Here is a 13,427-nt window from a genome sequence, read left to right as displayed (position 1 = left end):
CAAAAATCTTTTGTCAGGGTCTACTCTACACCTAGCGCTGGCGATTTCTATTTTCACAGGTATAAAATGCATGATTTTAGAAAACTGACTGGCGCTAGGTGTAGAGTAGACTTTGACAAAAGATTTTTGGGATAATATACCTTTGTTCTTATGTGTTTAAATTGAAATATGCAGAAGAGCTTAAAACCTGCACATTGCTGAGATATTGTTAAAACCGCCGTGCTACCGTTATCTGTTGAAATTTTACATGCCTGGCGCTAGGTCGCCAGTAGAGATAGAGAGCTGAAATTTTATATATGTATTTCTGGGCTCCTAAAGTAACTTTTTAGGTTAGCAGAAGACTAAAATTCGAAAAAGTGTATTTTCATGAAAAGATCTAATAAACACCTGTTAGAATTGATTATAATTTTGAATCGTCAGTGATTTTTCTTTCTGAAGAAAAAATAGAACTCTGGTTTAGATATTAAACTGTTTTTAACCTATTTTTTAATCATATATCAAAAATATACTTTGACACCAGTAGAATCAGACTGCAGAGCCTAAATTTGAATTAAGTCCCCAATAAACTTTTTTGGGAGGATTTAAATATTAATTTTTACTGTTGCCGTGGTCATTTTGACCCAAGCAAAAGGTTTTTTTTTTATTTGGGTAAAATTCGTAGCTTTTAGAGTGTTTTGCTTCATAAATATTGTATTCTGATATAGAGTAAAATTAGGCCTTATGATTTTACTATAAAAATTCACTAAAAAGTTAAATCTTTACAATATACCAATGAATTAACATTAACATGTTTGTGTTCGTTCACCTATTTTAAACACTTAAAAATTGGCTGTAAAGGGTTAAATTTGATGACAAGATGACATGATGTCAACAAATGTTTATGCAATACAACAAAATTATTTTTGACACATATACAAATATGATATAAAATAAGATTATTCAAACTTATTTTTTTTTATATTTTTAAAAAGTATGTATCTTTTACGTGTATAGTTTTCATTCTTTTCATTTTAATTAAATAAAAATTATTTAACTACATTGTAAATAAGTCACTTTGTGAAAACACTCTTTCGGAAATATCAAATAAATTGAAATGAAACAAGAAATCTTATTGGTCTAACTTTAGCATTATGTGTTTTATTGTATTATGTTAAATTTTTTACTGAAATTGATTGTTTTAGAAAAAAAATTATTTCCATCAAACAGAGTAGAGTTTTTTTATTATTGTATTGATATAAACTGAATCATATAAAATTGTTCTGTAAGAAACAATTTAACCCCAAACTAAAAGTTGCTTTTGCTTCCGTCAAAATGATCACAGCAACATATAAAATTAATTTTTAAATCCCCCAAAAAAAGTTTATTTGGGACTTAATTCAAATTTGGGCTCTGCAGTCTGATATATGATTAAAAAATAGGTTAAAAACAGTTTAAGCCTACATATGATTTTTACTATTCTAGTTTAAAGAAAACAATTATCAAAAAGCTAACTTTATCTTTATTTAAAATCTAAACATGATAACAATAATAAAATTTTAGAATCACAGAAATATAAGTAAATACATTTATAATAAAAAATATAACTTAGTAATTTTAGGTTTATAATAACTCACAATAAATTTTTGTTTTATTAATCAACTTCTTCCATTCTTGAGACATCATCATCTCCTTCCAGCTGAGGCATGTCATCATAAACCTCTTCCACAGTATAATCACTGCTCACATTCTCATCCTCCTCAATTCCCAGACCAAGTTTGATCATACGGTGGATACGGTGCGCATGGACCATTGGATCATCCAAACTGAAACCAGAACTAAGGAGTGAAGTTTCAAAGAGTAGCATTACAAGATCTTTGAGAGATCTATCAGATTTATCTTTTTCAGCTCTTATTCTTAAATTTTCAATGATTGAGTGATCTGGGTTGATTTCTAGGTGTTTCTTGGCTGTCATGTAGCCCATAGTGGATGTATCTCTAAGTGCCTGGGCCTTCATAATTCTCTCCATGTTTGCAGTCCAACCATACTGAGATGTTACAATACAGCAAGGAGATGAGACAAGTCTGTTGGATACTGAAACTTTTTCAACTCTCTTGTCAAGAATGTCTTTGATGATCTTGCAAAGGCCTTCATATTTCTTCATGTTATCTTCAAGCTTTTTCTTTTCATCTGCATCCACAGGAAGTTCCAAACCTTCTTTGGTCACTGAAACAAGATTTCTTCCATCAAACTCCTTCAGCTGCTGAACAACATATTCATCAATAGGTTCAATCATGTACACAACTTCAAGGCCTTGTTTCTTAAGCTTTTCAACAAAAGAAGATGTTGCAACTTGATCCTTGGATTCACCAGTGATGTAGTAAATATCTTTCTGATTCTCCTTCATTCTTGACACATAGTCAGGAAGAGAGCACATTTCATCCCCAGATGCAGATGTGTAGAATCTCAACAGGCTTGCCAATTTCTTGCGATTAGTGGTGTCTTCATGAATACCAAGCTTGATGTTCTTGCCAAATTGTTCATAAAACTTCTTGTAGTCATCCTTATCCTCAGTCATATCCTCAATTGTTTCAAGCATCTTTTTGATTATATGCTTCTTGATAACCTTTAGAATTTTATTTTGCTGCAACATTTCTCTTGAGATATTAAGAGGTAAGTCTTCAGAGTCAACTACCCCTCTGATAAAGTTCAGATAATCAGGAATTAAATCTTCACAGTTATCCATGATAAAAACTCTTCTTACATAAAGCTTGATTTGATTTTTCTGCTTCTTGTTCTCAAACAAATCAAAAGGAGCTCTCTTAGGAATAAAAAGTAAAGCTCTAAATTCAAGCTGACCCTCAACAGAGAAGTGCTTGACAGCAAGATGATCCTCCCAGTCATTTGTAAGAGACTTGTAAAATTCTCCATATTCTTCATTGGCAATGTCATCAGGTGATCTGGTCCAAATAGGCTTTGTCTTGTTGAGCTCCTCATCCTCACTATACTTTTCTTTGATAACCTTCTTCTTTTTATCAGTTGCTTTTTCATCAGCATCTTCACCAAGATCTTCAATCTTTGGCTTGTCACCTGCAGCATTGTTGTCATCAGGCTCATCATCATCAATCTCTCTGTCTCTCTCCTTCTGCACCAATAACTTGATGGGATAACCAATGAATTGAGAATGCTTCTTGACAATTTCTTTTATCTTTTTCTCTTCCAAATACTCAGCCTGATCCTCTTTCATGTATAGCACAATTTTAGTGCCTCTGCCCAGGCTTTCACCATGATCTGGTCTTATGGTAAAGCTACCACCAGCACTGGATTCCCACACATATTGTTCATCATCATTATGCTTAGATGTAACAATAACCTTGTCAGCTACAAGATAGGCTGAGTAGAAACCAACACCAAACTGACCAATCATGCTGATATCAGCTCCTGCCTGCAGTGCCTCCATAAACGCTTTAGTGCCAGACTTAGCAATAGTACCTAGATTGTTGATCATATCAGCTTTGGTCATGCCAATACCTGTATCAATAATGGTCAGTGTCTTTGCTTCAGGATCAGGAATAATCTTGATAAACAACTGCTTACCAGAATCAAGTTTGCTAGCATCTGTAAGAGACTCATACCTAATCTTATCCAAAGCATCGGATGAATTTGAGATAAGCTCGCGAAGGAAAATCTCCTTGTTGCTGTAGAAAGTATTGATAATCAAGCTCATCAACTGGGCAATCTCAGCCTGGAATGCAAAAGTTTCAACTTCCTGGGCCATTTTTAGTTTCTTGTTTTGATTGTTTGACTTGTTGATATTGTTCTGATTGTTGTTTGTAAACTGATGAAAGATAGCAACTAAGGTTGCTTTTAAGAGGCTAGTGAATGTTCTAGCAATCCATCTGAGTTCTTACACAACACTGCATTGTTGGGTAACTTGTGAAAGCTATTTTTTTCCAGAATATTGTAGAATATTCTCTTAATGTTAAGTTCTTTTTTTCTAATTACAAAAAATTAAATCTTAATTTTTTTAACTAAACAATATTATATTATTTTACTAAAATTTTTACACTAAAAAATAACTAATACAATTTGTCGTCTTGGTCTAGAAGATTCTAAAAAGCAGTAAATTTAAAATGTAGGGATTAGAAGTTATTTGAGAAATGTAAAAGTTTTTTTGGGGGGCTCTTAGGAACTTATTATTAAAGTTACTTTATAATTTAAAATGTATGCCTGTCCATCTTTCAACTACGTTTTGGGTAAAATGTGATTTTCTGGGCTGTTAATCAAGATGGACAGTTGAATTTTTGGTTAAAATTCCCTATAACTATTAGTATCCAGTATATATTTTGTCTGTCGAAAATGCCCTGAAAGACAAAAGAAATGATTGAAAGGAAATAAAAATACCACATGGCACAAATATTTTTTTTTCATTTTTGTTGTTGTACTTTCCCTTCAATTTATCCCTGCAAAACGTGTTGCAAAAATCTGACCCACACAGCTACAGCTCTATTGCGTAAAAAATGTGTCTTATGCAGCTAAAATAGTAGTACGTGGAGTTTTTTTTTACAACGCCCATAAATACTATTTAAAATGAATGTATAAAATATTAGAAAGAGTGTAAATCTTAAATACAAAATTTAAAGTTTCATCTGTATGTATGTCCTATAAGGTCTCATAAACGGCTGGTCCAAGCATTATTCAATTTTCAGGGTAGTTTTACAATGGTTGATGGTAGGTTTTATGCCCTACGGCGTAGAGGTCTCAAAAACTGCTTCTTAAAAAAACTAAATTGGGAACCTCAATGGGTTTGGGGCGAAGCCACTATTACAATAAATGTTAATAGTCACGTTTCAAAGTATTTCAAATTGAGGTACAGGGATAGGTAAAGGCATTTGAAAGTGGTCGAGATATAATTTGATACATGACAATTACAGACAGGCGTATTATGTATTCACTAAAAAAAAGATGGACGGACGGACTTACGTACGAGCTCGAATCAGAGAAAACCTTCAGTTTTATCATAATTTTTTTTCTCGTATTCATTTGAATCCGGTGGATAGGAACCGGTTCTCATGAATACGAAAAAACTATGTCTAGCATCGTATTATATCCAGTTTTCTACGAATATAGAAATGTACAATCATAAGATTAAAACTAGTTTCAGTGTGGCCACAACCAAAAAAATACTGATACTGAAGAAAAAAAGGGAAATACTGAAAATACTGAATCCTAAAACAAGAAAAAATACTGAAAATACTGAAGAAAAAAAAGGAAATACTGAAAATACTGAATCCTAAAATAAGAAAAAATACTGAAATACTGAACAAAAAAATACTAATACTGAATAAGTATTTTTTTTATATGATTCCTCATTTCAAAATTTCATATATCATAGCTTTATTATTAGGGGGATATTTTAAAGATCTTTTAATTTTGCCTCTTAGATTTTCTTGCACCAATTAAGCAGAAAATGACTGATAAATATTTTAAATGATTACAAAACTTAAATACTTTTTAGTTGAGTTAAGAGCCTAGACGTCCAACCTTTTTTTTGGGGGGGTGGGGGGTAATTCGCTTTTTTTTTGGGGGGGGGGGGGGTAAAATAGCGCGCCGCAAATTTTTTTTACCCCCCCAAAAAATTTTTTACCCCGGGGGTAAAATTTGTTTGGGGGGGGGGGTTGGCAGGGGTAATTTAAATTTTATTAAATATTTAGCATTAAAAATTCGCGCGAAGCGCGCAAAATTTTTTTTAGTTAGATTTTTTATTTTAGGGGGGGGGGTATTTAACCCCCCAAAATTGTTTGGGGGGGTAAATAGTAAATACCCCCTCCTAAACAGTTGGGGTAGGGTAAAATTTTGAATGGGGGGGATAAAATGAAAAAAAAATTCGTTTGGGGGGGGGGGGGGTAATCGCCACTTTACCCCCCCCCCCCCCCCTTGGACGTCTATGGTTAAGAGCATGCTAAAAAACTTTACCTTCAATAACCATGCAAAGTACTCACCTTAGATTATTCATTCTATTAATAGACAAAAAAAATATCTGAAAAAAATACTGTATAAAAGCATCTCAAATATCTAAAAAATTTATATTTGAGATGAAATTAAAAAAAAAAATTATATTACCATAAAAAAAAAGCAAAATTAATGTACAAAGTTATAGGGTAATTTCAAGGAAAGTAAAGTGAGGCGCGAAGCGCCGAAAAAAATCTGACATCAACTACTTGAAAAAACATCTTATTTATGCAATTTTTTTTTGGAATTTAAGTAATAATGAAAATACTGAATCATGAAAATTTCCAAAAACTGAAAAATACTGAATAAAATTTTCAAATACTGAATATTCAGTATTTACTGAAAATACTGAAGCCCCAATTTCCAAATACTGAAGAATACTGAAGATTTTCAGTATACTGAAGAATGTGGCCACGCTGTAGTTTTTTTTAGCCGGTGCCTTCGGCACCACGGGGCTAAAAAACTAGTTTTAATCTTATAATTGTACATTCTATATCCGCGGAAAGCCGTTTATAATACGATACGAGAAATAACTATTATACATATTATTGTCCATATTCCCAGCATAGAATCATTGTTAGATGTTACTAATTGCTTTCTTTTCTATCTATCTCGTATTTTCTACTATTATCTACGCATTTTTAGCAGCGAGCTACTCTATTATTCAGTTGTTGGTCAGTCCTTAAAAGGACTGTCTGCATCAAAACTTTTATTTTATTTTTGCCGCTCTTGGTGTTGTACGCCGCCATGCATTCTTTGAACAATTAAACATACATGCCCCCCCCCCCCTTATTCAGAACGTGGATAGGGGCGGCGGGTGTCGCATGACCGGTGTAAGACGGCAAAAATCGCATATATTGGGTGGCGGCGAGCACTGAAAACGGCTGTTTCTGTGTAGATAGCCTAAATTTTAGTGGACAATTATGCGTCAGCAGGGAGAAAGTACAAGTTTTTTGTGTATCAACATGAAAAGGGCGCGGTGAGAGAAAATTCCTGGCAAGGGGTATCTTTTTTGATATAAAGCCTGTTACAAATAACCGTACAATAAAACTTTCTAAGGACTTCGATCGCGATGCTAAAAATATAAAAATGCCTTAAATTTAACAGCGAACATTAGTTCCAGGTTAGATTTTTGAAAATCAAAGTTTGTTATTGTTACGGGCAGTACGCTTTGGAGGAAATCAAATGTGATTTGTTGCGCTTCGCTTTATGGTATTGTAATTAAAGTTAAAAAGATTTGAAATTCACCTAGGACTGACGAACAGATATACAAATAACAGAATGAATTCGGGTAACGAACAGGCACACTTTTACGGAATCATCGTTTAAGATACCACAAGGGCCATACAAATGACGAGAAAGCATTGAAATTTTCTTTTTAATTGGTGCAAAAAAGTAAAAACTAGATGCCATTTTTCAAAGAGGCATAAAAAACAACACTTATTCCTTGGTAGTAAATATATTTAAATTCATTATTATTACTCGATATAAATAATGATTAGTGTATTTTTTTATGTTATTACAATTATCAATTAATATAATATTAATATGCCATATTTACATCATTCATATACGCAAACATTACATAATTTTAGAATATTTTATTATAACAAGAAATACGCGCGTGGTTGAATTTGGCGCGAAATAAAATTTCCCGCCAAATTTTTTTTAGCACAGCAGATATTTGCCGCCATTTTTTCTCATGATAATTAAAATCATTTTATATTAATACAAAACTTTTATAAAAAGTTTTACTAAAACCTGTTAAGTTTATAAAAAATGCCTTTTTTTCAAAAAGACTTTAAAAATGCTTCAATGGCGGTAAAATTGATTAAACATTTTTTAGGTTTTGCCATAGAACATTTTTTGGTTACATAATTTTAATCTGTATGGATTTTTAGAGCTTTTTTCTAGATACCTTCAAATTTGCTATCCTACTTTCTATGTTGAAAATCATGATAGCCAATTTAAAGAGTATTAAATTATCTAATTAATATCTATCCTAACAATAAAAACAAGAATCTCTAAGCCAAAATTTTGGCCGTGACGCAGAAAAATATCATATAAGGGTATTGAACAATTGATAACAACCTTAAATAACATAACATAACAGAGAGGTGCAACTAAAGATTATAATTCTTAACGTTATATCAGGTCAACCAATTACACCTAATTACTCGTTTTAATCAGTGGCGAGCAGAGCTGGATCTTTAAATCATTTTAGTGGTGAGCCAGATCGGGGTAAGCCGAATTTCGGCCAATCACAGCGCGGCATTTCATAAAATGCTGTGCTCTCATTGTTGGACAGTTGGCTCACTCCGATCTGGCTCATCACTAAAATAGTTTAAAGAACCAGCTCAGATGATTTTGCCTAAAATTTTGATACCCCATAGGTAACGATTTATGACACCCACATTCCAAAACACAACAGACAACAAGTGAGGTGCTTTAGCATTAGGTAGGTGGATGTAAATTTGCGCACTTCGCGCGTAAATTTAGAAAAAAATAGTGACCTTTTTTTGACTTTACAGTGGGTGGATTGATACAACCCCTTAGAAAAATACGTTTTGATTGGCAGAAAAGTTATAACGCAATTCATTTCATACCTATTCAGGAACTTTATTAAGAAAATCTCAAATGATCCCATTACACCTTAGTAATAATTTATAAAAAAAAACACGATAAATAATAATTCCTAAAATAACCAGTTTTAAAATAATGTAGTTAAAAATGCAATAAAAAATATAAAGTAAAAAGTTTTTAGTCGGAAACTGAATAAAATTGTCCGAATTTTGTTTTTAATACCTACAATTTAACCCTCTTTGAGATTGAAAATCTTTTAAATTACACGATTTAACTGGAGGGAAATCATAAAACAATCACATATAATCCTTTAATTTTTCATGATCTAAACAAAAAATATTAATTTAAGAGAACAAGAATAGTATTTCTCAAAACTTATGCCTTTTTGAAAAAAAGATTACTCTCCCTTACAGCCAAATAAAATCCATAGATAGTCTTAAATTATTTTCTCGTATTCATTCGAATCCGGTGGATAGGAACCAGTTCTCATCCATACGAAAAAACTATGTCTAGCATCGTATTATATCCAGTTTTCTACGAATATAGAAATGTACAATCATAAGATTGAAAACTAGTTTATTTAGCCGGTGCCTTCGGCACCACGGGGCTAAAATAATCTTATAATTGTACATTCTATATCCGCGGAAAGCCGTTTATAATACGATACGAGAAATAACTATTCTGGAACATAAATAGGTATTCCGAAAATAGGGCAGGGGTGTATATTCTGCACAGGATTCATTTTTTCCCCTGTTACAAAGGGGGGAGGCGGATGTGCCACTTTTTGAAACCAAAAGTAAAACACGCATGATCTCAGCACACAAAAGAGTTACAGCTCTAAAATTCGGCACAGCAGTTGCTTTAGAGAATAACAATATGGAACTGTGAAGAAACGGCGGCAGAACCGCCGCTCCCGCCGAAAATCGCCGTTTCCCGCCGAAATATTTTTTTTCTCATAAAAATTTACCTTATATTTTCACGTGACAATTTCAAACATGTCAATATTAAAAAAAAAAATTGTAAGTGTAAAATCTTACAATGTCAAGTGAAAATATAAGGGAATTTTTTTTATCCCGATAAAGCATTTTTTTTGAATTGGAGGAATAAGTAGGAACTTTGCGCTTGTTTTTTTTTTAAAAAGGCATAAAAAATAATCAGTCATTTTGTAAGTAGAGAGATAGGGATATGGTACATGAAGAAAATTATTTAGCCTTCAAATTTCCCCCAATTCTTAACCTATAAATATATTTTAGTTATAAAAATTACAGATTGTAGCACGTCACTTCTGTTTCTATGTAGGGTAGGGGATTTTTTCCCCCCGACTTTTTTTTTAAATTCAACTAGTGCAGTAGCAATTATTATGCCTTTTGGTGAAAAAAACACTTGTGTAAAAATTTTAATCATTTTGGACAAGTATTATGCCCAGTAATTTCACTTTGAAATTTTGACGCCCCCCTTATGGGGGTCAAAAAATCATTGTATCAGAATTATGGCTTCATGGTGCTCCCTAAAAAGGTCTTGAGGAGTAGAATCAGGAATTTTTGAAATTTTCAAAATATCTCGTTTCTAGCCTGAGAAAAGTTCAAAAAACCCCTAAAAAACTGAAATTTGGTCAATTTAGCACAAGTATTTTTTCACCAAAAGGCATAATAATTGCAACTACTTGAATTTCAAAAAAAAAGCCGGGGGAAAAAATCCTCTAATGTAGGGAGTGTAAAAAAAAGCATGGGTTTTACTTAAAATTGTAGAACCAGTTAGGCTTTGGTGGAAATAAAGCGGATTTTTAGCCATGCGCATTTATTTAACATATTTTGGTCCTAACATTATTTTTTTAAATGGCAGAAAAGTTGAAGGCAAAATTTAAGTAGCCATATTAACCATAACCCTGTTTTTTAACTAATAAATAAATAATGAATAATCTATTAATCATTAATAAAAATAATGAGAATAATAATAGTGAGTAACAAATATAAAAGCAGCCTAAATATAATAAGAAAAAAATAATATTAATAACAGGAAAACAGAAATTTCAACTTCTAATAATTTCATAGTATTTGCAATTAAAACTATTTTTATCATACAAAACAAATTTTGTTGCGGATCTTTCTAAAATGAATTGCTCTTGAATTATCTGTCTGAATTTTTAAGCTTCTTTTTTTTTAATAGAAAAGTAAGGTCTAATAGTGTACAAAAAGTACAAAACAAGAACAGCTGATCATAAAAAATTGAATTAACACTTAAAGGGAGGGAGAACAATGAGGAAGAATAAATCAATCTTCACTGTCCCAATATTTAAGACTGAACTTGTTATAATTGGGGGGTGAATATTAATTCATCTACCATTGGCCTATCCCTACTAACACTGACAATCATCATTACATTATTTAATTGTGGTTTTTGTTGTTGTATGACATTTTGTAATTTATTTCTGAGGTACTCCTAGCTTTTATTTCTTGTCTACTTTATATTTCATAAATATCTTTTGCTCTCTTTCATCAGGCCCCGCTCATTTGTTGACAACTCATTCTTGTTAATACACAACTCCTCTTGCGGAAGTGAAAACAGCAATCTAGCTTTGCCCTCGGGTCATGTTTCTCTACAGTTTCAAGATCATGTTCCTGTTCTACTCATTATTATCATTATGTCTTCAGAAAAAGTTGTAAAAATTCTTGTTTTTCTTCAAATTTATAAAGTGTAATCACAGCATTGGTAAATATTCAAATAATTGCTTAGTGCCGACTTTGCTCCGGTTTTCCCGCCTTTTTTTTTGTACTGATCGCGCATTTGCCGCGTAGCTTCTTTTTTGTTGTCATTTACGCAATAGCGGCCATGGCATGGTAAAGGTGAAGGAGGGCTTGTACATGGATTGGAAGGCAAGAGACTCGATCTCGTGTCTGTGGGTCCAGGACTAGCCAGGACATAGCGTTGTACCCCTCCAGTACATATCTAAATGAAAAATATAAGTTATAAAAAGAAACTAACTTTCTACAAAAATGTTTTTTTTTACAGTCAGAAACAGAGGGGACAATGGGCTGTTTATTAAACTAGTCCGCAAAGTTTTTTGACCTCTTTTCTTATTTGTTGGCTTAACAACTTTGGGGACTTCAGTTAATTTTGATTGGTTGTTCATTAAGTTGTGTATCCAAACGTTTCAACCACTAATTGTAATCTACAGAATAGGGTGGTTTATGGTATCATGATTTGGGATGTAGTAAATACATCAACCGTCCATTGTGTTATCCCTTTAGAATTTAATAAGATCCATTGAGAAATAGTAAAAGTAAAATTAACAAGGATATAATTTTTTTTACCTCAGTACATCCGTTGTATAATTACTATCCAGACTGTGAACCCGTGCACTGGCGGCCTGTGGCGTGAAGCCATCATCGCCTCCAGCCGCCAAGTTGTTGACATTGATGTGTAGAGAGTTCTTAAGAAAGACGGGGCAGGTGGACTCTAGGTGAGGAGCGCTTGACCAGAACCAACGGGGCATGTCACCTAGATTGATATTACGATATTAGTTATTTTTCGATTTGTTTTCTAAACAGATTTCCGTGAATATAAAAATTGTACAATTATAAGATTAAAACTATTTTTTTTCTCGCCCCGAGATGCCAAAGGCATTACTAATTGTAATCTAGAGAAGGCCAATGTCTTATCAATTTATATGTCTGATGATTTTTACCTGTGGGGGCAGTACTGGTGAGGTATCCCAAGGCCAGTGGTTGTTGCAGGATTTCTAATCTCTCTCCCGGCTCTTCTTGCCCATATCTAAAATTTAAGAGGTTTTGTAATATTGGAAAATGTAATTTTGTACCTACTCATTTGATACAAATTAAAAACTATTTTTAACATAAATGTGATGGAAGAAGTTTAGACCAAGAAGATTAAAATTACTACCTACCTAGATAAGTAATAGTAATCATTTTATGAAATTTCAGACACCTACCTTAAACATTATCCAAAGAAAAATCACGTTAAAGCCTAATAAACAAACGAAAGGATAAAGATGTGCAAAATGGTAGAAATTTTTACAAAAATTACATCTATCTTTATAAACAGCTGAGAAAATCATTACCTGAAAGCCGGATCTTGACCAGAATTTGTATTACCACCTACACCCGTCCCCATTTCAGCGCCTTGGCCCTCGCCTTGTTCGCCCGGCGATCCGCCAATGCCGCCCGTCGCGAACGGGTCGTCGGTGAAGATGTCGTTCAGATCGCCAAAGCCTAAATCTTCGTCGCCATTGCCAGTCGGGTTGAGATCGTCAATGTCGAGGCCAAAGCCTAAATCGTCGTCGGCACGCGATTCTTGGTGCTCGTTAAAGGCGGCTTGGGAAGACTGAAAGATAAATCAATGAGTCCAGAATTTTTTGTACAACAAGAAATACATAGCTAGGGTTAATTACAAATGTCAGGTTGTTGAAAAAAAAAAAAAAATTAAAGCTTAATTTCATACTTATAAATTAAAAGTAAATTTACGAAAATACTTTTTTTTAGTAAATCAGGATATTCAGCAAAAAAATTATATATTCAACGGCTGTAAAACAAATATTTGACCCTCCCCCCCCTCATCCCTATGTCCAGTTCACAAACATTTTTTAGAGATCGACTGATTTATTCTGTAGATCAACCTAAACAAGCACAACTAACAACTGCCTTTTACAAAATCGGTCAACCTAAAGCTTCTTTAGGTCGACCGAATATTTTTAGTACCTTTTATTTAATACATTTTACCTCCCTTCAGCAATTTTTAGTTTTTTTTCCCCAAAGAAGAAGGAAATAGTTATTTCTTGCATCGTATTATAAACAGCTTTCCGCGGCTGTAGAATTTACAATTATAAGATTAAAACCAGT

General features: G+C 33.0%; 2 protein-coding genes across 10 annotated transcripts in view; both read right to left on the bottom strand.

The window, feature by feature from the left end:
• Window positions 1–1,480: 1,480 nt before the first annotated feature.
• LOC145305225 (heat shock protein 83-like) lies at window positions 1,481–3,875 on the bottom strand. The gene has a single exon (XM_080146816.1). The coding sequence runs from the start codon at window positions 3,752–3,754 to the stop codon at window positions 1,631–1,633; it is 2,124 nt and encodes a 707-aa protein (XP_080002942.1). The 5' UTR covers window positions 3,755–3,875; the 3' UTR covers window positions 1,481–1,630.
• Window positions 3,876–7,431: 3,556 nt separating this feature from the next.
• Window positions 7,432–13,427, bottom strand: part of skd (mediator complex subunit skuld) — a 40,513-nt gene continuing 34,517 nt past the window's right edge. The window contains exons 24-29 of one of the 9 annotated variants that reach the window (XM_080147250.1): window positions 12,650–12,912; window positions 12,257–12,342; window positions 11,883–12,069; window positions 10,951–11,517; window positions 10,606–10,637; window positions 7,432–7,906 (exon numbers count right to left, since the gene is read on the bottom strand). In XM_080147250.1, the coding sequence (XP_080003376.1) occupies window positions 11,385–11,517; window positions 11,883–12,069; window positions 12,257–12,342; window positions 12,650–12,912 (669 nt within the window). In that variant the 3' untranslated portion in view covers window positions 7,432–7,906; window positions 10,606–10,637; window positions 10,951–11,384. Of the gene's footprint in view, window positions 7,923–10,605; window positions 10,638–10,911; window positions 11,518–11,882; window positions 12,070–12,256; window positions 12,343–12,649; window positions 12,913–13,427 lie in introns of all 9 variants that reach the window. The other 8 variants (XM_080147242.1, XM_080147243.1, XM_080147244.1 and 5 more) reach the window with 8 other exon arrangements.

Source organism: Acartia tonsa, chromosome 14, assembly GCF_053477335.1.
Source record: "Acartia tonsa isolate MP-2025a chromosome 14, ASM5347733v1, whole genome shotgun sequence".
Lineage (NCBI taxonomy): Eukaryota > Metazoa > Arthropoda > Copepoda > Calanoida > Acartiidae > Acartia > Acartia tonsa.
Note: the sequence above shows the minus strand (reverse complement) of the source record. Positions and strands in the feature narration are given on the sequence as shown.

Excerpts from the sequence above, each read along its gene's own strand:
- LOC145305225 (XM_080146816.1), bottom strand. The coding sequence starts at position 3,754 with ATGGCCCAGGAAGTTGAAACTTTTGCATTCCAGGCTGAGATTGCCCAG.